At 31.2% G+C, this 24,324-nt stretch overlaps 1 protein-coding gene across 1 annotated transcript in view; it reads right to left on the bottom strand.

The window, feature by feature from the left end:
* Nucleotides 1-24,324, bottom strand: part of LOC143045079 (uncharacterized) — a 62,091-nt gene that overhangs the window by 26,386 nt on the left and 11,381 nt on the right. Inside the window, exons 2-13 of the mRNA XM_076217380.1 lie at nt 23,071-23,138; nt 21,154-21,338; nt 20,497-20,554; nt 19,304-19,480; nt 16,737-16,876; nt 15,087-15,138; nt 14,239-14,415; nt 13,213-13,389; nt 4,705-4,869; nt 3,415-3,479; nt 2,083-2,302; nt 899-1,069 (exon numbers count right to left, since the gene is read on the bottom strand). Coding sequence (XP_076073495.1) covers nt 899-1,069; nt 2,083-2,302; nt 3,415-3,479; nt 4,705-4,869; nt 13,213-13,389; nt 14,239-14,415; nt 15,087-15,138; nt 16,737-16,876; nt 19,304-19,480; nt 20,497-20,554; nt 21,154-21,338; nt 23,071-23,138 — 1,655 coding nt within the window. The remainder of the gene's footprint in view (nt 1-898; nt 1,070-2,082; nt 2,303-3,414; nt 3,480-4,704; nt 4,870-13,212; nt 13,390-14,238; nt 14,416-15,086; nt 15,139-16,736; nt 16,877-19,303; nt 19,481-20,496; nt 20,555-21,153; nt 21,339-23,070; nt 23,139-24,324) is intronic.

The following is a 24,324-nucleotide window of genomic DNA, read 5'->3' as shown; positions in this document are numbered from 1 at the left end:
CCAAAGTCTACATACAAGCCTTACTGTAGCATGTTCCTAGTTGAAAACCTAAAATTCATGTTTTACTATTATTACAAGGCATTTTTATAGCGCATTATATAACTAACTTCAAATTTCAAACCAAATTTGCTGTAAGTGGTAATTTGAAGTTAGTTTTATAATGCGCTATAAAAATGCCTTTACCTATGAAATCCATGCAAATTGATATCCCAGGTATTATTAATACATGACCTATATATATATATATATCCACAGTATTCTTCCAGTCTTCACAATGAACTGCAATCTACAGGCCCGGAGCTCAATTTTTGAAATTTTTTAGTTAGATTCTGTTGGCCTGTAGATATGATTTCTACAGGCCTGATAGCAATTTTACAAGCCTGGGCTGCCTTGAAGACTGTTCTTCAAGCAATGCAAAAAGTGATATAAGATTTATAGACTAAGGGTTACCACTTACAGCAAATTTGGTTTGAAATTTGAAGTTAGTTTTCCCCCTTAACTTTAAACTTGATGGATTAGTTCAACCTCCAAAAACTGGAGGAAAAGTATGGTGCTCCATAAAGGATTCACACCATATAAAGAGATATGATGGAGGAATTTTTGTTTGGCAAGGATATAGAACAATAGTTTCTTCAATAGTTATTTTTAAAGTTACTTATTGTAAATTCAGAAATAATGCCTGCATTTATTACTGTGATTTATCATTTTAAACTAAAGCTCAATTCTAATTCTTGCCATATTGAGAAAATCCTGTTTAATTCGTATAAAAAAAATTAAAACATGTGTTTAATTTATTGAGATTTTAATCCTGTCGCATTTTTCACAATAATAAAAACATTGCAACAATTTCTGAATTTACAGTTCTTAAAAATTCAAAATTCAAAATTTTATTTCATACCACACTCTGCTGTTTTCAGGCACGGTGAGGTTTCTTCACTTATCCCAAGACAGGAACCACCAAACATGGCATAAGGCTGGTCACATCGTCTGTACCTTGTTCGTATACCATTATATCCACAGGTAACACTACATGTAGTCCAAGTCTCCCACTCACTCCATCCACCCATTACTATATATAAGAAATGTAGAATATTTTGCAACTGATATAAAGGGGTCTAGATTAGGTGTCATTTATTTCTTTATTTGGTTATATTTTGGCACTTTATTTATTTAACTTCAAATTTTCAGATGTGACAGAGCAAATTTTACAGATCAAGGTTTATTGACCATACTTTTTAGTTTAATCCTTAGTCTTTGTATCTTCACTTTACTTGTTTCTTTCTTATTCTATAAAAAAGAAGATGTGGTATGATTGCCAATGAGACAACTGTCCACAAAAGACCAAAATGACACAGACAATAACAACTATAGGTCACTGTTTTGTTGGCTTATTTATCTAGTTCATTTTGTTTTGCAATTTTAATTGTTCTTCATAATTTTTTCAAAGAGTTATTCAAACAGTGTTTAAGGATTAATGAAATCATTGTAACATTCAATGCATTACATATTAGACTACACAAATCATTGTAACAATCAATGCATTACGTATTAGACTGAAACCACTACACAAATCATTGTAACAATCAATGCATTACCTATTAGACTGAAACCACTACACAAATCATTGTAACAATCAATGCATTACCTATTAGACTGAAACCACTACACAAATCATTGTAACAATCAATGCATTACGTATTACACTGAAACCACTACACAAATCATTGTAACAATCAATACATTACGTATTAGACTGAAACCACTACACAAATCATTGTAACAATCAATGCATTACGTATTAGACTGAAACCACTACACAAATCATTGTAACAATCAATGCATTACGTATTAGACTGAAACCACTACACAAATCATTGTAACAATCAATGCATTACATATTAGACTGAAACCACTACACAAATCATTGATTGATTGATTGGTATTTAATGCCACTTCCACCACTACTGTTAACAGTCTTGATTATTGTTATTGTTTAACAATCTAACCCATATAGATCGCAACAGATAGTTAAAACACACTTTTAATGTACATTTTTCTAATAAGCAATTTGGACTTACTTACCTGGACAATTTGCTAAATTGCAGGGTTGTATTTGCCATCTTTCTCCTTTACATCGTAATCCTGTTGTATTTTTACAACCTCTAAATCTTTCTCGAATACCTGTAGCACAAGACTTTGAACACTGTGTCCAAGCTGACCAAGGTGTGTACAAATCCTCTACAAACGGGTTCATTGGGTTAACCTCAGGCTCGCCATCTGGTGGTTTATCTCTCTGGATTACCTTCATTTATACATTAGATATATTAGTATATATATATACGGTGGATTCATTTTTATTTTCGTTATAATTTTTAGGATTTCTCATGGGCATTTGATACAATATCTAGAGCCTCATTGTGGATAAAGTAACAAAATGCAAATATACCTGGGAAAATGTTCAAAGTATGCATAGCTTGTCTGATAACGTTAAGTCTTGTGTGAAAGCAGTCATAATAAGAATTTGATTTGGAAGGTTAATGGGAACTCCAAATTTTAATGTTCAACAAATTACATTTTTTTAAGGGTGATTCTTCCTCTGAAGTTTAAGTCTGTGAAGGACTAAAAACAGTTAGACATATTTAATCATTAGGCCCTGTCAGTACTGTGTAACAGCATATACTTTCTTATATATTTCAATTTTCTAAAGTCTTGTATGTAGACATAAATATTATAGCTTGCTGATTGGTGTGAGCCAAGGCTCCGTGTTGAAGACCATACATTACCTTTAATGCTTTAATTTTCAAACATTGTTACTTGGACGGAGACTTGTCTCATTAGCACTCATACCATATCTTCTTATATCTATTTGCAATAATGATATGTTTAAGTTGTAACAATAATATAGTGTATTTCAAACTTTTAACTCTATCTGACTGACAAAATGTCAGACAAGAAATATTTCGTCAGACAGAAATGTTAAGATTTTTAGTTGACAATATATATACATTTAGAAGGAAAGGTCAAATTGACATTTCTTTTTTCGGTCAGACAAACCCTAAAACAGTTTGGTACAAACTGGTAATATGATTTCATATCTCTACTACTGAGGCTAGTTTAGATCTGTAGCCATTAATAACAGTCTTCACGATGAACGTTTAAATCTACAGGCTCAGAGTTCAATTTTTGAAAATGACAAAATCGCAATAATAAACGCATGCAATAATTTCTGAATTTACAGTTTTTTTAAATTCATTGATCAATTAGTTAATAACAAAAACAGTACCAATTATTTAACTGCAACACCACCAGATTTAAATCATTTCAATTTAACTAACTTCCATCAATATTCCAAAAAAATTCAAACAAATAATGATTCAATCAGACCATCTATCAATAAGAAATACAGATACATACTCTGTGCATTAATGCCTTAAATTTAGCTTTTGATTCCTCTTTCTTGAATCTTTGCAATGAACCAGCTGTAAAAAAAAGAAATTAAATAAACAAATGTACTTAAAAACAGTCTACAAAAGGAGAGTTTTTAATTTTTAGAACTTGACATAGATTTTCTTAAAACAGTGGTATGTTTCATTTCACTTTATGCTTAAACTTCATACACATTCTCTTCACATGCAAACAACATTTTGGTCTGATATTTTTTTCACTTGTTTCAAATGTTTGCGATGTTTATATAATCATTGAAATGTGCTAGAAATTAACAATTAATGGGAGATAACTCTGTTATCATTCTAACCAAAATGTATTTAGATTGTTCTGGTATTACCAGACATGGAAAAATAAAAGACCCACCACTTTTATCTCAGGATGAGGGTACCTTCAAAATAGGGTGGTAAGGTTGGTGTTTTTTTTCTGCCATGTTTTGAAATTTTTATACATTGCCTGATTCTTACAAAGATTGGCATGGCAATTCACTTATCAAAACTGCTATTATTTATTCCAACAAAAGACTGTTTTTCAAACTTGACTTTTAAAAAAAAATAAAACACATTATTTGTCACATTACACTTGAGTGAAAAAGAAATGATACATAATGTGTCCTGTTATACAATGAGTCAAGACAATTATGATTTTGATAATTGTGATAATTGTGACTTAAGTTTCCATTTTTTCACACATTTTTTTTTAACTACATGTAAGTTTAGAGCCATTACAATGCACACCACATATATTAAGATCTCATTAATCCTTTTTTTAATCTTATCATACTGCACAGTAAATCATTTGCCTTTTTTATAAACAGTGGTTGAAATTTGGTATAAATGGGGAACAAAGGAAATGAGAAATTCACAAAGTTATCAGCAATATTTGATTTTGATTTTTGGTGTTTTAACGCCACTTTTAAGCAACGCATTTAGGTTATTTTGTGGCGGTCAGTTTTTATTGGTGGAAGAATCCCGAGTGCCCAGAGAAAACCACTGACCTTCGATAGAAAAACTGACAATCCTAGTCAATAAAGATTGGAGTCGAGTGCACCCGTATAAGCGGGGTTCGAACTCACAACCTCAGTGTTGATTGGCTAGTGATTTCAGTAGTAACTACTAAGACCACTTGGCCACAGAGGCCCCAGGTATCAGCAGATATGAGAGGCATACTGAGATAAAGGCCATCCAAACAAATAGATGTGGTGATTCTGAACAGACAAAACAACACATGAGGTTGTTAATTTTAAAGGATAACTCTTACCTGTGCATTTGCCATTTAATGGTCTTCTTTCAACGGTTTTGCCTTTACAAACAGCTCCATCTACTGGTTTGTCTTCATTACAGACACGAAATCGCATTCTTCTTCCTTGTCCACAAACTGCTGATGAATTTGTATAACTGGACCATATTGACCACACACCCACCTCTGTAGAAAGCAGATTGACATATAAGATAAGTTTACCATCCACATAATGAAAAATGAAGATTTCAAATTTTTAAGGTTAATTTTGTTGTAGTTTCTATATGATTATATCACATTTTACTATTACCATTAATATAACTAGAGATATTTCAAACTGCAAACTTGATAATACTTTTTTAGCAATTGGTTTTCACTATTGTGAGTGGATAATAAGTACAGTAATAAAATATGTAACTTGCATGTATGTTGTTATTACAAATAACATTGTTTGTGAATTCACTAAGTGTTGCTCTCTACCTATTGCAGTTTATTTAAACTTCTGACCGAATTGCAATTTCTTTTATATATATATAATCAAAACTGTTGAGCAGGTCAGAAATTTTATCAAACAGTTGAACTGCTGTTTCAGTTCATTTGTGAAAGTGCAAGGTGATAAAATAATGCATACTTACAATCTTATTAAACTTTCCTTCCACTTCATCGATATTATGAAAAATCAGTCTAATAATTTCTTAACACATTTTATTGTAATTACTAATATCCCGCTAAAGGTGACAGGTAGTAATTTTTGAATTGCTATTGAAATGTCCAAACTAAGCTTACATACAATTATTCTTTCAAAACATCTTTTATATTCATATTCATCAGTTTGAAGTACAAAATCTTATATTTAGTAAAAAGCATGTGAAACTACAATATCTTGTTTAAATAAAAAGTTTCTATGGGAGATAATCTAAAATATTTGATCTTATGAAATCTTGGTTATCTCCATTTAAAACTAAAGAGAACATATTTAACCTTTAAGGTGGTATGGGTGTCTTCCTCCATCTTTGATTGTAAAAAACAGAGAACCAAAGGTCCAGATTTTCTATCAAGTTAGCAAAATTTGATGCAAGAATGCAGATATTTAATGTGAATTTTCATTTAAATGAACCAATTGATAAGAATATAACTTCAGGGGTGTGGAAATATTTGTTGTTGGCACTTGTCCCTGGGCAAGTAAAACTAAAAATTTTACTTGTCCGGAAAAAAATTTACTTGCCCTGATGATCCCAATAAGTATTGAAGTATATCTTGTTAGATAATACTAGAACACACCCGTGATATCGTGTGTCTGTGACTGAATTAAAGTATTTAACCATGCGCAAGCCTTATTTTAGTATTAGTATTGTCATCTGATAAAGTCATGACGATTATAAGATACACAGTTTTCTCTGATTTCAAATCTTTGTGTTTGAACCCGTCGAACTTAAACTTATCAATTATTGGTAATATTAATTATTTGGAAAACAAAAGGTCATGGAATGGAGTATTTTTTAATCAACAGCATTGTCCTATATTAGTTATAAATAAAGTTGAATTCTTTGATTCGCTGTTTTACGTAATGCCCGCTAACAAATTGAAAACTGTACCTACACGCCTTATTTTTAGTCCAGATTTTTAGTATTCGTATTGTTATCTTAGAAAGTCTTACCGATTAAAATACTACAATAGGTAACAATTTGACAATTTAGTAGTGTCAACCCTGTGATTATGACCCATGCATATAGCATATTAATCCTGAATACACTGTTTGTTGGTGCGCCTGTCAGATGCGGAACGTACAGATAAGGTAATAGGTAACAGGTGAATATACTATTGGTATCGGTATCGGACTCGACCCGGAACTTCTCAATTATTGGCAATATTAATTACGTGGAAAACAAAAGGGCCTGGAGTGGTGTAATTTTTAATCTACACCTTTGTACTATATTAGTTATATATAAAGTTGAATTCTTTGATTCGTCGTTTTTACGTAATGAAGGCTGACAAATTGGACCTCGTAATTTTAGTATTATAGATATGATTCTTACTTAGCACTGTTGTGCATCACAAACAAATGAAATCCATTTGTTTAAATATGTGTAAAAAATTAAGAAAGTAGGAAATGGGTGAACACCAATGGGACAGAAACCTAACAGCAAACCAACCAATGAAATGACATGTAAAGGACAATTTTGCAGCAGTTTTTGAATAAAAATTGTAGCCAGTAGGTACATATACTAAATTTGAGGACAGTTATTGAAGAAATGTAAACTTAATAATAGATAAATTATTGATTTTGTGGTGTTTCTCTCAACTGACACACTTGTTCTTTTCTTGATTATTTATTATTGTCTTGATAGAGCGTCCCTTCTATTCACCACTTTGACAACAAATAATGTTGACCTTACATCTATTAATAAGACAAAAACTTTATTTTCCAAGTTTCCATAGATAGCCAGGGGCAATCTGATATCCACATTCTCTGAAATTCTCGCTTCTGTTTTTTTTTTTAAATACTCGGTGTCCTCCATTTGCATTTAAGGTTTTCTACACGACTCATGACTTTTTTTTTGTCTTGCCTGCCCAGCTTTTTAATTAGTATTTATCAATCTGAATCTCGATAATAAATTTAAAGAAATGACACTTCCGGTAAATGATGGATAAAACCTAATCGACAATCACGGGTCAATGGAAAAAGCCAATGCAATGTTACGCGACTCGGGTTGGCATACTTATTTTTATTTATTTTGGTAATCGATCTATTTCCGGTATCAAGTAATAGTGGTCCTATAATATTTATCGTCATAAACATTGATGTTTTTACTTGCTGAACACAGCTGGTTTCTTTTACATAAATTAAACATCTTTATACGTTTTGAAATTAATTTTATGTTTTTGTTGGATTTGAACTTTGTCTTGTATATTTTTTTACTTGTCCACGGACAACCAAGACAAAAATAATCACTTGTCCGGTTGTTCAAATGTACGAGTCGGGCAGAATAGGGTATAGCATTTCCACACCCATGAACTTATAAATATTAATATTTTTGCAAATGTTGATTATTTTTGGTTGTTTTAAAAACAATTTAAATTGGCATTTTCAGGGGAGGTAACTCTAAAATAGTGCATTTTCTGAAGGATTCTACATGGAACTTTCCTATTTTGTATTTTAGCCGGAAAAAATATACGGTGACCCTATCTTTTCTTTTGAAATTATCAAAGCATTGTCTGAAAGCTATCCTTTCCTTAAGTATTTAACTATTCTACCATTTTGTTTAGTTTCTATTCACAAAATGGTGTTTTTTCCTGTATAATCCATACAAAATTTGGCATTTTGTCACGTCCTGTAGCTTGAGAAAATGCGCGGTGACCTATCATTTTTATTATATTTTTCAACATATATCAACAGATACTACGTTTTGGCAAAGTATGAACAAATTCTATCATTTTTATTTTAGACTCCCATACCACCTTAAGTATATTTTACCAAGTATTTTAGAGATTAATTTAAAGAAAGCTTTCTAGAAAAATACTGTTGTATAAGAAATAATTTACAAACTTAAATTTTGACATTTCTTTTAGCAATTCAAAAATCACTACCTGTCAACTTTTGCATCACAATTACAAGAAAAATTTTATAGAAACTTTTAGACTGACTTTAATATTCTCATTGAAATAGAATTTTATTGAACAATAGATGACTTAGAGGCTTCCACGAGAGAACGGAAGTTCGTAACTACCAAAGGTCATTACGGTCACGTGACGCCACTGGTCAATTCTTATAAACAAATTTCCAAAGTTTTTTACAATAATTACCAAATAAACAGTTTCGTATGTGTAGGAAAATAATATATTTAGTGCAGGAACTAACAGTGTTTCTTTTTAAGTGAATTTTACGCGTGGATGTATTTCTAAACGAAAGAATTAATTGGATTTATTTATGAAAACAGTTACGCTATAATGGCGACGGCCGAACGAGGCCACACGTCCGAGATGGACAATTCTCCTCGAGATGAGGAAATGATAAATGCAATAAAGAGAAGAACTCGTGAGATTTATCGAGTTAAAACTGGGAAAGCCAGCGAAACTCCACAAAGGCCTGTGCAACGAGATGTTGATGAAACAGGACCAAGTGATATTGACAATATTGGAGAGGGGTCAACCGGAAATGACCTTACAATGCAAGCATTGTGGGATAAAATATCTAACATGGCCGATGTAAACAAACGGCAGATAGAATCCCATACAGAGATTATTGCCAATTTGGCTGCCAATATGCTTACCGTGCAAGACGCGGTTACCAACAAAAATGTCCAGAAAACGAAAACAAACAATAATACGCAAAAGGACAAAGCTGACAAAGAGGTTAACCTCATAAACAATAACAATCAAAGTGATCTGTCAGATAATGGTCTGGAAGATATTCCCTACGATGACGATGATGAGTTAAACATCGATGATATTGTTGACGCAAATGACGATGCGGAGAATAAAGCTTTTCTAGATGAACTAGAGAAAATGTACGAAGAGCCTAAGAAATTTGGTGACAGTATAGATAATCAGATGGCTAAATTGGTAGATCAGGCTATAAATAAGCCAATGAAAACAGAAACACTAACAAAGTTAGAGGAACAGTATTTGGTTCCAGAAAACTGTAAACGCCTTCAGGTTCCCAAAGTTAACAAAGAAATTTGGAGAGGGTTCAAGAGTAAGAAACAAAGGGATCCAGATTTGGCACTACAAAATGTGCAAAAATGCATGACAACTACTCTTCTAATGGTAGTTAAGTCTTTAAATGTTATGAAATCTGGAGGGGACATGAATGAGGTTAAAAACACAACAAAAGACATGTTTAAAATGTTAACCCATGGTATATATACATCAAATAGAAAACGCAAACAGCTAATAACGCCAGGAATTCCTAGTAAATATAGAAGGGTAACAGAGGTGGACACACCAGTTACAGAGTACCTTTTCGGGGACAGTTTAGATACAAAATTGGAAGACCTTGAAAAAGAAGACAGGAGGACAAATAATTAAACTCAGCTTTAATGACTCTTTTTTAGAGGAACGCAGAGTGGAGAAACGTCCAGGACCTCCATGGCAAAAACCACCCTATTTTCAGCCAAAGCATGCAAAAACTTCTGGACAAGTACATGGACAGAAGGGCAACAAGAACAAGAAGATGAAGGCCGGATTTCACAACAAAGACAAACGTTAAGTGTAAGTGAAAATATAACAGTGATAAACACAGTAGACAATTTTACAGGAGGGAAATTAAAACTTTTTGTACAAAATTGGGAGAAGTTAACAAGTGATGCTTTTATATTAAATGCAGTGAAGGGATACAAGATTGAACTAGATGAAATCCCAAAACAAAATTTTAGACCATCTCCAATTGTTTTTAATGAACAAGAAAACAATTTGATTACAATGGAAGTTAATAAATTCTTGAAAAAAGGGATTATTAGGGTGGTAATGAAAACAGAAAAAGAGGAATATTTTTCAAATATATTTATTCGCCCTAAGAAAGACAATACAATTCGAATGATTTTGAACATGAAAAACTTCAATGAAAGTGTGTCAAAAATTCATTTCAAAATGGAAACATTGGTACGAGCTTTAACAAACATACAACAAAATGATCATTTTGCATCGATTGATTTAAAAGACAGTTATTTTAGTGTACCAGTTCATGAACAGGACTGCAAATATTTAAAATTTATGTGGAATGATATCGCTTATCAATTTTGTGTATTACCACAAGGATTATCAACCAGTCCAAGAATTTTTACAAAATTACTTAAACCAGTATACTCTTTTTTGAGAAAAATGGGTCATATAAATGTTCCTTATATAGACGATAGCTTACTTATAGCACGCTCTTATGAAGACTGTCAAAACAATGTAAAACATACTGTGGAATTAGTTGATAGTTTAGGCTTTACAGTACACCCAAAGAAATCTGTCTTTACACCAACTAAAGAATTAACTTTTTTAGGATTTATAATTAATTCTGAAAATATGACAGTTAGATTGACACAAGAAAGGATTTTAAATTTACAAGATTTATGTGTTAATGCATTGCATTCGAAGGAAATAACTATTCGAAGTTTTGCTACAATTATAGGAAAAATGGTTGCCAGTGAACCAGGTGTACTATATGCTCAATTGTATTACAAAGATTTAGAAATATATAAAGAGAAAGTGTTAAAAAAGTTTTATGGGAATTATGATAGAAGTATTTGTTTACCAATTCATGTGAAAACAATATTTAATTGGTGGATAAAAAATCTTCCTTCTAGTTACAAACCAATAATTCAAAATGATCCTGATATTATAATGTTCAGTGATTCAAGTAAAACTGGCTGGGGTGGAATTAATAAAACCACTGGGAAGAAAACAGAAGGTTTTTGGTCAGCAGAAGAAAGAGAAATGCATATTAATGTTTTAGAATTAAAGGCAGCTTTCTTAACTTTACAATCATTGGCTGGGAATATTTCACAAAAGCATATTCGAATGAACTTAGATAATACAGTAGCTATTTCTTATATTGAAAATTTTGGAGGAAAAATTACAAATTTACATATTCTAGCAAAAGAAATATGGTTCTGGTGTTTAGAACGAAAATTATGGATTAGTGTGGCACATATAGCTGGAAAGCTAAATATAGAAGCCGATAAACTATCTAGAAAATTAAATGACGACATGGAATGGACATTAAAAACAGAATTATTTGAAAAATTACAGAGTACTGTAGGGACAATGCATATAGATTTATTCGCTAGTAGGCTTAATAATAGGACAACTCAGTATGTTTCATATAAGCCAGACCCACATGCAATAGCAATTGACGCTTTTACTATAAAATGGACTAATAATAATTTTTATTATATCTTTCCTCCTTTCAGTGTCATAGGACAGGTGCTTCAGAAAATCATCAAGGACAAGTTAGACAAAGTAGTATTGATAGCACCACTTTGGCCAACACAAATATGGTTTCCGCAATTATTACATCAGATCAGTCAACAATCATACATCCTGCCGAAAAACAGTCTCTTTCTACCACAGGATCTGAAACGAATTCATCCAATTTCAAACCTCCGTCTGGGAGCTTTTATCTTGTCCGGGAAAACTTGGAAAATAAAGGACTTTCAACACTCACTGCCGACATCATTTTACAATCTTGGAGGCAATCCACAGGAAAACAATATGGGACTTATTTCAAAAGATGGATGTGTTTTTCAAATAAAAGACAAACTGATCCACTTGATCCATCTATAAACACTGTGCTGTCCTTCTTATCATCACTTTATGATAGTGGATTAAGTTACAGTGCAATCAACACTGCTAAATCAGCAATATCTTCAATTTGTTCTGTGACAAGTGGGATAGACATTGGGAAACATAAACTAGTAACTCGATATATGAGGGGAATTTTCAATGCTAGACCGTCTCTTCCCAAATATACAGAAACATGGGATGTAAATATAGTTTTAGATTATTTGAAAACATTACCTGCAAATGAGGAATTAACATTATTACAACTATCACAAAAGCTAGCATTATTGCTTATGCTGCTTAGTGCGCAACGCTGTCAAACTGTTCATTTGATAAAACTGAATAATATTACTATTTCTAATGACATCATGAAAGTGTACATAGTACACTTAGTTAAACAATCCAAACCAGGGAAGCACATTGGACCATTGTAATTTAATAGACATGATGATAATAAACTATGTGTTATTGTAGCAATGGAAGAATATTTGAAAAGAACTTCAAAACTCAGGGGACAGGAAAAATCCCTTTTCATTTCATGTGTTAAACCTTTTAAAACTGTAACAAAAAGTACAATATCACGTTGGATAAAACATTTATTAGGAAAAGCAGGAATTGATATAAAAGTGTATGGGACACATAGCTGTCGATCAGCTTCATCGTCTAGCGCTGCAGCACATGGGATTCCATTAAACAATATACTGAAAACAGCCGGTTGGAGCTCAGCACAAACTTTTTACAAATTTTATTTTAAACCTATTCAAACACAAACATTAAGTGATAGCTTATTGGAAAACAAATAATAACATTTATTATGTTTTTGTTATAAATGTATATTCATGTACATATATATAGTTGGAATAATAGAATAGTACATAATTAGAATTTTTATTAGTATCCAGAATTGCCTACACATACATCCTGGTGTGAATGATCTAAAATGTAGAACTCTAAAGTCTCGTGGAAGCCTCTAAGTCATCTATTGTTCAATAAAATTTCCAAATTAATCGAAACTTGTTGAAGATTGATTATAATTTTATTGAGCAATAGATGACTTAGGGCTTACACGCCCACCCAAGCTGTTGGGCCAGCTCCCTCCCTACACTACAATTTAGATCATTCATTCTCTAATGCTTTTAAAACTATATCATGAATATATGTAATTAAATTATAAAAAGAAAAGCAGATTTAAAATAAAACAAGAGAAGCAAACATCCTTTACCCTAGCAGTGTGTGGAATATCAAGTTTATCATACTTACTTGGACATGGACCTAAATAACATGGTTTTTCAATTGTAATTTTCTGAGTTTTCTTTCCATTAGGACATGAATATGGATTTAAACATAGTCTTTCTTTAGTTGTTGTTCCATATTTTCCACATGGTATGGAACATGCATGAAAAACAGACCAGGATGACATAAGAGGATTAACTTCACCTGAAAAACAAAACTATTTAGTGCCAAATATACTAATTTGAACATTTGTTTGTTAACTGCAACTCACAGAAAACAGAAAATTTTACGATTTTTAGAGAGACAGGCTTCATTTGATCTTGAGCTCATTGTTATAGTTCAAGTGTAATCAGCAGCTTATTCTCAATCAATATGATGTTAAATGATGGATGGTTGTTAACATCCAGCAGCAAATCAATATGCATATTCCGGACTAGATCATGTTAATGACTTATTCAATGATAGAAGAAATATGTAAATGTATATAAAAGTACCCAGGAACCCTATAATATCGAAGACTTTTTATTACTGCTTACATATTTCTTACACATTTATATACAAGTGAGGTTAAAAAAAAAGGACCGAGGACCAAAACTGAGGATAAATGACATTTTTTAAATCCATCAAAATAAGAAACCTGTTGAATTAGTATATGTCATTTCAAAGCACTGTACCATTAAAACATACATTTTGGTGCCTTTTGTAGCTGACTACGCAATATCAGCTTTGCTCATTGTAGAAGAACAAATGTCAATGGTGACCTATAGTTGTTAATTTCTGTGTCATTTGGTCACTTGTGCAGAGTTGTCTGATTAGCAATCAAAATCATACCACATCTTTTTTTTTTATATGGTACCCAGGGAAGGCACTTTGAAAACATAGCCAGCATACATTTTAAAGTTGCACACCACAATATTTCACACCCACTCATGGTAGAATATTCAAGTTGCCTTCCCTGGGTTGCATGCATGTTTTGTAGAATAGTCCTAACACTGTTAATTTTACTATTTAGTATTGAAATAAAATGAGTTTATTTAATACTATAAAACTTACTCCTTTCTGGGCACACTAGCCCAACACATGGCTCTTCTCTGTACGATTTACCAAAACATTTGAATCCCCCATTTGAAGGAGCAGGATGATTACATTCACGTGATCTGAAGTGAAAACCGTCACCACATTCTGGAGAACACTTTGACCAGCTACTCCAGGATGACCATTTGCCATCAACTACAAAAGAACATGCTGTTTCATACAAAAACTCCCACTATACATGAAAAAATAAATTATATAAAAAATATAAATTATTAAACTAGACATGTTGAACGCCTTATGGTTTCATTTGTACCTATATAGTTAAAAAATTTGATGTCATTTGGTGTCTGGTGGAGAGTTGTCTCATTGGCAATCATAAATCACCTTCTTATTTTTATGTAAGGGTTCTATAGTTATCATAGTTCAAAAACACTCCGACTTCCTATTTAATAACACACTTAGACATGGAAGGTCCTATTTCAATTCAGAATTCCTGAACAATGATACACACTCCAGTAAACAATTTTATATTTTTTTTTATATCTAAAGGAACCATTATCATATGATGCACATCATAAGATGACAAATGTTAATGTTTGTAATGTTTTAGGTTTACTGAATGTATTTAAGAGTTCTTGAAAAATAGTGAGCCAAAGGTTTTGACCACCAAAAATTTTCAAGGACACACACAATTTTAGTATTTGCAAAAGAAATTGTAGTGAGGACCTGTGGATAATATTCAATAAAATATCAGAAATTCTCCAGTGAAACAAATATTCACCAAGATTTAAGAATAAATTGTATTCTGTGGTACAAATTATTCTTTACTTCATTTAAATACAATTTAGAACAAGTAAATTACTAACCTGGACATGCTCTCTGGTATTTATAACATTGTAAACTTTCCCAAAATTTATCCTGAAAATATAAAAATTAATTGTTATGTTTTCATTACACAATTAAATCATCAGCAAACTGTAAACTTTCCTCCCCGCCCGTACAGAAATTGCTAACAAAAGCACATAAGTTTCACATGTGAAGCACATGAGATGCAAGTAAGAATTGTATGCAAATCAGGTTGCTCATATGTGCAGTTTGGTAGTTCATATGTGCCCACAAAAATCTAACATAATGCTCTGACAGACATGTGCAATTCAAACCTCAGGTGAGCTTTTAACATCCATGTTAGTTTTATGTTAGTTTTGTACTTTGAAAAAGTTTTTCCATTCTTCTAACCATTCAAAACTAACCTACATCATTGCTCATATGAGCTTTTTCAAAATGACATGCCCAGTCATGTACTTCCTGTAAATTCAAATTCATGAAAAGCATGCAATAAATGGAGGTAGATGGATATGGAAAATGTTAAGTCCTATATTGTGCTATTTGAATGAAGGCATTGTTGAAATTTGATAAAACCAGTGTGGCTGTGGTTAATTATTTGTAAGTTATCATTTCTATTTCTGACATTATTTTCATTTTTGTGTCAGATTTTGAAATATATTACAATTTTAAGTCCTTTATGGGAATATATATACAGGTTGCTTCAAAATAAGTACTACATGTATAAAGATTTTTCCTTTTTAAACTTTTTGAAATACAGTACTTATTAATCAAAGACATTCATTGTGTACTAAACTTGCAAGTCCCTCTATTAGTTTTATAATGTAATGTTATGTTTTTAGTCATGATCATGATTATTGTTTAAATAAATAAAAAAAAAATGATATGAAAATCATAATTAACTGACAATAATTAAAGAATAACTCTTTTAACATGATGTATCAGTTATTTTATTTTCAACTGAATTATTTAAGATTTTCATTAAAATTTTAAAGCAGCCATTTTGTTTTGGTCAACTATAATATTCACGTGTGCAACAGGTGAGCAACTGCTCATATGAGCAATCTAATAAAATGCACATGTGAAACAAAAGCTCATATGAGCAGTTGCACGTGAGGTTTTTAACATGCAAATTAGGTTAGTTTCATATGTGCAATTTTTTTGCTCACAAAAATGCTCACCTAATTTGCATGTTAAAAAACTTGTGTGCAATCATGTTAGTTTCTAACGTGAGCATCTTATGTGCAACTTATGTGCAACATGTTAGCACTTTTTGGTAAGGGCATGGCACAAAATTCATAATAATTTAACTTCTTTTGGTTGCTCTTACTTGACCTGATGTCCTACCATAAACTGTTGAAAATTTATATAATCCGGAGTCAAAAGATGATATTAAACATGAAAATGGCCTGCATAGTTTTGTTTTTTAAGGGCATTGAAAGCATTTTTACAATCCTGGCCTTGTGAGCATGTTGTTAAGCTTGACAAATAATGTTTAATATTATATCATGATGTTATACTCACTTTTTGATATACTAATTACTGCACACACATTTTCGATTTATTTCTACAATTTAGTATGAAAAGATGAAGAAAATTCAGACCTATAATGAAAACATATATAAACTATTTTTCTGGCGGGTGAAAAGAGTATGATATTCCTAGTTTCCTACCTTTATATCAGTTTTCTCTATCATCTTCAGTGATTCGTATGTACAGTGATGACGAAGACATGTTTCATTCAATGCTGGATAAATATCTAGAATCTTTTGTATGAAGTCAAGTGACTCTAGTTCACCTTCTTCCCTCTTAGCTGAAATGTTAAGTTTGGTTTACTAATAACTTTCATACAATTTGTATTGTTAAGGGGGTTGAAGGGTAAAAATCCATTTTTTTTAAAATATAGAATTTCCCTATTTTTTATATCTGACATAAACTTAATAGAAATTTCAATTAAAAAATGGGGTCACCGTTCATTTAAGCTCACAATCTGCTTTCGAAAGAAGCATGCATTTTTGTTGTTTAGAGGTACCTCTTTTGAACTTAAATAGGAGAAATACCGATAGAGATAATATCGAAATAAAAAAAGAACTAAATTGAAAAAATGACTTTAATTTAGTTTAAGTACAGCTTATTCAAAAAAAAATTTATAAAATATACATGTAGGTCACGGCTGAGTTAAATAAGATATTTTATATATTTAAATGCAACAAATGGCATTTTTGCACCAATGGGAGATAATTTGGAGCTTTTTCAATGATATAAACATTTTAAAAGTCAACTACAAATCGATTTTTTGGGTTGATTTACAACTAATAGTATAATAAATAAATTTTGTAATGAAAAAAAATATGTTTAAATTTTTGCTGAAATTTTTGTAACCTCGAGCCTCCAAAATTATAAAAATCACATGTAAAACTGTTAGCTACTGCTCACTGAGCATAACCTCTGCCAAATTATTCTGATAAACAGGAAGTTGTTGAGGATGAATCTGAAAAGGCATCACACGGTATAGCTGACTTAATTTATAAACCCTGAAACCAAATCCTTATGATGTAATTCATGAGAAAGATACGATAAAAAAATATTCATAGGAGGAATGGACATACTGAAGGATGGATGAACAGGCAGAGGTAAAACAGTATTATAGTACCTCCAATATTATGTCAACATTTGCATACTGTAAAAAAATTGTTTCGCTTATACTTTTGTTCACAATTAATTAAGACCTTTCTAGACTTTGTTGTGGCTTATTTTCAAAAAGGTTCTGAAGAATTTTTGGTCCTCAGTTGACTTTTAGGGTTCAATATAATTATAGTCAACTTTAACAGTTACAATTCTAACAGAACATCAACTTTAACAGTGCTTAATTGTTTTCAAGGGGGGTTCATAGGAACCCTTTGCATTCTCCCTGGCTATGTGTGTTGTGGATAGTTGTTTCAAATTGGCAATCATACCACATATACATACTAGGCTTAAATTAAAATATTGTTTGTTTGCCCTTTACCGACCGACCCTATAAATTTGTTCCGCCTGAAAATCTTTTATTTATGTTTACCAGCAAGATTTTATTTTATTTTATTTTTTGTTCCTTATACCAAAAATCTTATATTTGTATTTCCCGCTCAAAACTTTTTTACCGGAATTCTCAGGTTTTATCTTTCCTGTATAAGGTCTAGTCCGTTTGGTATCACATGAGCGTTTGACATGAATGAACACTTGCATTTGGAGTTTCAAAGCATTTGTTTGAAATCATGATTTAACGAACGTTACTCTGTGTCTTTATACATGAAGAGCAGGGTTCATTCAAAAAAAGTTCGTCCAATACTAAATTATCAACGTCTGTACAAAATATTTTGTAAACAGACTTTGTATCCTATGTAGGGATGGCCTTTGGTGGTCCGTAGATTAGGATGATTATGTTAATGATGCCTTCGACCAGCATTGATATATTCTGATTTAAATATGACATGAACCAAAGGTCTGTAAAGGGGAGAATATTTGGCAGTAAAATTGCCAAGTTTTTCCATACAGATCATTTATAAATGCGGTGTAAAATACGTGACAATTGAGTTTCAAGTCTTGTAGCATTTTTATTGGAAACACAGGCACACACAAAAATTTAAACACTCTAGGGACTTTTTCTACTAGTGATGTACAATGTATTTATGCCCGGACATATTTTACCAGAACAAAGTTATTTCTTACCTGCTTACAGAAAAACTTTAGGTTTGAACCTTGAAGTAAGCGTTCAAGGTACAGAGTACTATTAGTGCAAGTTAAAATTCTTAAAAATTCCAGGTATGTAAATGTTTAAAATATGCCGCACAGCCCTATATTTGAAATTTGAAAAAAAGTTGTAGTGCATATGAATTAAATTCACATTCTACAGGATATTTTTTTTTCAAAACTTGGGACTATTATACTAATAGTCCTAGAAACTTATTAGCAAAAGCATACTTAAACAAAAGCAATACAGACAAAAATGACATCATGCAGATTTTGTATCTATAAAATAAAATATTATACCTACCTGCCTACCCATTACAAAAAATGTACCGAGCTAAGTTATTTTTTGGGAAAGAAAAATAAAATATTTTACCTACCTACCTACCCTGTTTCAAAACATAGGGTCGGAAAAGGGCAAACAAACAATATTTTAATTTAGGCCCTATCTTTGTGCTAATGTGAGCTATCTTTTTGCATTAATTATATATATATTAAGTACTTAATACCACACCTGGTCCAGTACATTTTCCTTCACATAATTTTCGTTCTGAATTTACACCAAAACATTGCAAGCCGTTATTCATTGGCACTGGATTCATACATGTCCTTCTTCTTTTGACTTCAGACAAATCACCACACTTAGCTTGACATTCTCCCCATTCAGTCCATGTTGTCCAACCACCATTAACTACAAGATCAATAAAAATAATCAACTTAAAACAGTCCTCAGAATTAGCATAGGTACTACAGAACATGTCCTGTAAAACTATATTAAGTCCTGTTGATTTTTGATAATTTTGTAATACATTCCCATGATTTTTTTTTAAGAATAATCTAATCCGTCCTGTAAATGCCAAATCCAAATTTCTATGACTGTTTAAGAAAGATCAAGGACATCATACCAATGCAACACATACATTAACATTCCCTTTAGAAAAAATTATGATTATTTGGGCTACTAGGTATCAACAAAATATTTGGGAATTTTTTAATTTGACAAACAAACTAATCAAACACAATGTTCAAAATGAGAAATAATTAAGTAGGTATACAAATTCATTATTATTTTAATGTTGAGTTTCCTGCATTTTTATGTTTGATGCACTACTGCGTATTCATTGTTATTCATTTGATATGTACCAGTTTTCGTGCTTTTATAGATTATAGTAAACCAAAAATTTAAATGTTCAACAAAGTACTATTTCATATAGGTATGAAGCTAATTTGTCAGGAAATCTGCTGGTCCGCACTTTTATTTCTATTTCCAAATACAAAATGCAGTCTGTACCTTTAGTCTCAAGTTCTATGCCCCAGAATAGAAACATTCAATTTAGACTAGGATTATATGCCAAACTTAATTAAGACCCATAAAAAAAATTTAGAATATTGGTCTTTGGACTAGATATTGGAAAAAGTTTGGTGCATTGTGTTGGTCCTTTACAAAATTCTGGTGGTCAAGGCTACAATCTCTGGTGGTCAAGGCTTCAAACTCTGTTTTGTAAAAGCTTTTGAGAAATCAAATATCTATTTAAAAAACAATTTTTGTGTAATCTACTATACCAAAAATAAACAAATCCTCATCGAGTTTAAAAATGTCTACTCTTTTGTTTTCAATAATGATATGCTTTTGTTCTAATCATTGTGTCTATGATAACACATTAAAAACTAGAAATGAAATAGAAAGGTATCACAAATAATGCTTACTTGGACACATAACTTCTTTTCGGTGCATAAAACACTTGTAAGACGACCAGAAGTTGGCCTACAATTAGAAATTATTAATATAACAGTTAATACATTGTTATGAAAAAATACCACTTAGTCTTGGTGTTTAATACTTAATTGTGGCAAACTGTCCCTATATGTCTGTTTATAGAAGTGACATTACTCTTAGAAGGTATCTACTATAGCTAATTACAAATAGCAGCCAACATACAGTGTGGATTAATATGAAACACTGACCTTTGAATTTATGAGTGTGTGTGTGTGTGTGTAGAGGTGGTTTTGATTTACTGCAAACAAATGGTCTGACCAGTACTGAATTTACTGCAGTGGACAAGACTGAAAATTAACTAAAAGACTCACTGAAAATAACTTTTAAAAAAGAAATAAGAAGATGTGGTTTGAGTGCCAATGAGAGAAATCTTGTTCTAAGTCAAAATCTGTAAAAAGTAAACCATTATAGATGTAAGTACACAGAGCCATGGCTCACACTAAACAGCAACATTGCATTGTTCAGTCTTTTAATCTGTTCAGGTGAATGATTGTTTTAGACCAAAATTAGTTTACTAATTAAACTAATAAATAGAGTTAAAGGGATAAATGAAAATAGTATTAATTTTTGTATATATCTGTACTCACCTTTGCTTCTTCACTAATACCAGTTACCCATTTAATATCTGCCTTATCACCTATATCTGTTTCCCTACACACTTTTTGACCTACAGTGCATTTTCTCATAAACTTTTCCCTATCTGGAGGTCTGAGGACAAACAAAGCATCTGTCATATGATTGACAAGAAATTCTGCCTTTTCTTTCGTGTCATCTGTAATTATAGATTCATATTATTTAATGAAGATAGAAAAGATTATAATTTTAAAAATTAGATGCTCTAAGTTTTTAGTAAAAATAGGTAAAAGTAAAAGTTACTTCCTATCGTCATAATGTACTTAAAATCAAAACTCCCTTCAATTTATAGTGTACAACCTAAACAAAAAATAGTCCAGACATGAGGCTTCATAATGTGCAATTTTTAGCCTGAAACAGTGCAAGCAAGTAAAATGGCAATCAAATGTGAACCACATTACAAGTAGTATTCATATATACCATGTAATAAAGAAATTGAAGATTAGGCCAGTGGCCAAAACTTCTTAAATAATGGTTCATTACTACATTAACCTATTTGTCTCTGTTACATCAAATAATTGAACAATCACCTGTGAATCAATTTATATTTATATTTAATTTTGGTGTTTTATCGCCACTTTCAATTAGCACCACATTTAGGCTATTTCGTGGCGATCAGTTTTTATTGGTGGAGGAAGCCAGAGTGCCCGGAGAAAACCAAGACCTTCCATAGGAAAACTGACAATCCTAGTCAATTAAGATTGAAGTAAAGTGCAACCGCACCAGCAGGGTTCGAACTCACAACCTCAGTGTTGACCGGCAAGTGATTACAGTAGTAACTACTTAGACCACTTAGCCACTGAGGCCCCCAGTGAATCAAAGATCAGCTCAACACTCATTATATTGTATAGATCAAGTCTTCTGCGAGTTATTTTTTAGCCTGAATATAATATTTCAAGTCTTTGTACCAGTACCACCTTAAGGGCATACGGGACAGTTACAGGGGAGGTAATGACGTTGCTAACATCAAATGTTATTTTCGCGATGTCAAACTATGACATATCGGGAAAAGATGCATTTTTCAACTGATTTTTATCATTCAAACTGATTTAATTTGAAAACGAGTGCATGGACCCCTATCTTTTAAAACGGAAATTTGTTTCATTTTGCAAGGAGATTATGTGACCCAAATTTTATAAAACTGTAAATAGAGGATTTTTTTTAATTTTGATAAACATGCAGCAAAAAATGATGTTTGTTCCTCTATTCATGAACATTTGATAAATATGAGTTATTTCTGAATAAAAATTGCATAACTTTTAATGATACTTATAAAATACAGAAATTATCAATTATTCAACAAAAAACCATTTGTGTTTATCTTTTAAAACAAGAAAGTTATGTCTTTCTTTCGAAAAAGAAAATACGGACACAAATCTGAAGTTTGAGCAAATATACAAAATTTCGACTTCATTTTACTCAAAAAGTAGCACATGAACTTGGTATATTTTTTATTACATATTTGATTTAATCAGGTAAAAAATAGCCTATATGCAAATTTTCATCAACTTGTAAATACAGGTTCAAAACTGTATCGTATGCCCTTAAAAGCAGCTTACCTGAAACATTTATGACACAAATTGTTTCAATTTTTTCCTACTCTAACATTTATTTTCTTGAATAATTAAATCATGTAGCTCATACTAATTATTTGCCCCAAAAAAATCTTTATCTACCTCGCACTCAACAAAACATGGTTAAGCAACATAAAACAAAGAGTTTAAATATCATAATCCCTGCTTAAATCATCATTGATCCTTACAAGAATATATTTTTTTTTTTTTTTTTTTAATTATCTTAAGTTTGAGTGTTGAGCGGTAAATCTACTTGTTTTTGCACTGCATAATTTTGTAATTTCATTAAATAATTACCTTTTTTGCCTTTGGAATTAACTGTTACAGTGAAGCAAAGCAAAAGTAAAACATAGCAGCAAACCATTCTGAAAGTAAAAAGTCTAATTTGATAATGAGTAACAATTTCAAATGTAAGCCAACAAATATATGTGAATATTATATTATTTTAAGAAAATCATGTAAAGACACTTATTTAGGGACTTTTCAATACAAATTTTTACACAGAATAATTGCAACAAATACTTTCTTGTATAAAGTTAAACTTAAAGATTCAAAGCTTTGTACTTTTTGTAAGATTTCTGATGAAACCATGGAGCATTTATTCTATGAATGTCCAATAATACATTTTATATGGCAATCTTTTTCACAAAAATTGAAAAGATATTTTGTGAACTTTACATTATCTAAGAAGCACATTTTTCTTGGTCTTCAAAATGAGAGTTTACTGTTGAATTTGATCATTATTATTGCAAAGAACTATATATACAAATGTAAGTTGTATGAAAAGAAACCAAGTATAGGACTTTTAGCAAAAATAAGAAAATATCAGGAAAATGAACATTATATAGCAAAGAAAAATGGTACCACACCTTATTTTCAAAAATTCTGGGCCCCAGCAGATTACATTTTTACTGATAAGTAATAATTACTTTTGATTCAAATCATATAAAATAAAACAAAATGAAACTTAATTTATAAAGAGCAGATCTTTACAAGGATAACATTTTTCTTTGCAATACACAAGTTGATATATATGTTTTGTTAATGCAATTGCGAGAGTGTGTGTGTGTATGTGTGTGTGTTTCTTTTCCCCTTTTTTATTATAATGTTAATATTCAAATACATGTAATATATATTCACAGTAAAAGAAAAAAAATGTAGTCAATTTTTTGTTGTATATATCAAACCCCTTAACACAATAGACAGGTGGTGATGTAAAGGGATTGTAAAAGCCTGACTACTGAAAAAAAATAAATATATATATGTGCTTATTTCATGCTTTTCATTTAAAAAAGTTGGGTAACCATTTTGTTATCAATATTCAACTTGAAAACTTGAAAAATATTTTAAATATACTTCATGCATAATTACACATTTTGTTTTTTGCAGGCTTTCATTGTTGGATTTTTACAAACCAGGTCTTCAAAGACACAAAATTGAATAAGGTATCTGTTTCTATTTAGCCACAGTTTTGATTTCAATTGTTTGTGTTTTTCTCTTCATTAACAGAAAAGATTCAGGGAGATAACTCTTTAAATCAGTTAAGCGTTT

This window comes from Mytilus galloprovincialis, chromosome 9 (assembly GCF_965363235.1).
Source record: "Mytilus galloprovincialis chromosome 9, xbMytGall1.hap1.1, whole genome shotgun sequence".
NCBI lineage: Eukaryota > Metazoa > Mollusca > Bivalvia > Mytilida > Mytilidae > Mytilus > Mytilus galloprovincialis.
This window is presented reverse-complemented; position numbering and strand designations above follow the sequence as displayed.